Source organism: Helobdella robusta (assembly GCF_000326865.2).
Source record: "Helobdella robusta unplaced genomic scaffold HELROscaffold_1959, whole genome shotgun sequence".
NCBI classification, from domain to species: Eukaryota; Metazoa; Annelida; class Clitellata; order Rhynchobdellida; family Glossiphoniidae; genus Helobdella; species Helobdella robusta.
The window spans coordinates 1,170-2,241 of NW_008704063.1; the positions used below are offsets into that span (position 1 = coordinate 1,170).

The following is a 1,072-nucleotide window of genomic DNA, read 5'->3' on the forward strand; positions in this document are numbered from 1 at the left end:
TTATACGCGTGAGTGAACATCAGTTACAGAGATGTTGGATTGAGATAGGATTGCCATGAAGTCTCGTCTGACAGTAGAGTGACAACAACCTGTGTTCATTAATTTTTAAAAACTAGACGGATAGATATTGTCATCGCTCAGATTTTATATCACCTTTCCAAACTCTTGCCAGAGATTCCGAGATGTAAAACAACGTGAAAAATATGATGGAAAGCCAAGTGCAAGCACATATAGGAGGAGTTATGATGGCAAGGTTTATCTTTAAACTGCTTCCAATTTTCATTGTTTCGTCTCACTCCTAAATCCTCAATAATTAATATTTAGGAGTGAAATTCTTTGCAGTTCATTTTTGAATCATTTTCATCAATTAGTTAAAAGGATTGAAAATATTATGAGAAGTACCAGCCATAGAATTTTGCATATCTGGTATGTGAAGGAAGAATGGTCTCGTGGCCGAGTGGTTAGCGTGTTCGTCTACTACTTCCACGACCCGGGTTTAAATCCTGCAGTTTTTACAAATTTTTCCGGTTAGCCGACCCCTGGCCAATCCAGCCGTCCATCTTTCCAAGGTCGGTAAATGGGAAGACGACATATTTGGCCCGGGAGATGGCTCAGTGGTTCAAATGCGCGCTGAGTCAAACGTCTCAATGGCTATCATATACTCAGCGCATATGATTCGGTTGACAGCAAGTAATGGCAACCTACTGTCCGCAACCTTTGCCAAGAAAAACCGCCGACAGCTACAACAAAGTGTTAAAAGGTCGATGGTCGCCAATGTCCTGAAAAGTATGAGGCATAGAAAAATGTGAAGGAGACGATCACAAACTATTGATATGATATCTAGATTTGATACAATCCAAATTGAAAGTATTATCATTTTCTAAAATTAATTGCAGATAAAAGGACCAGATCTAAAACATTAAATTTTATATATTGTAAATAAATGAAAGTTGAAAGTTTTGCAATCAATTTTATTAAAATAAAAAATATGAACACAAGTACATAGGTACATGTGTTTGTTGGAAAGTATGTGAGTGCATATGTCTCTATATATTTTTGGCATGCATGTATG

General features: G+C 37.1%; 1 protein-coding gene across 1 annotated transcript; it reads left to right on the forward strand.

Annotated features, from left to right (window-relative positions):
- Positions 1–203: 203 nt before the first annotated feature.
- On the forward strand, positions 204–809 carry HELRODRAFT_184677 (hypothetical protein; the record flags this gene model as incomplete). The annotated part of the gene is made up of 2 exons (XM_009016916.1): positions 204–253; positions 533–809. 2 exons carry the CDS (start codon positions 204–206, stop codon positions 807–809), a joined length of 327 nt encoding a protein of 108 aa, XP_009015164.1.
- Between the last annotated feature and the right edge of the window lie 263 nt (positions 810–1,072).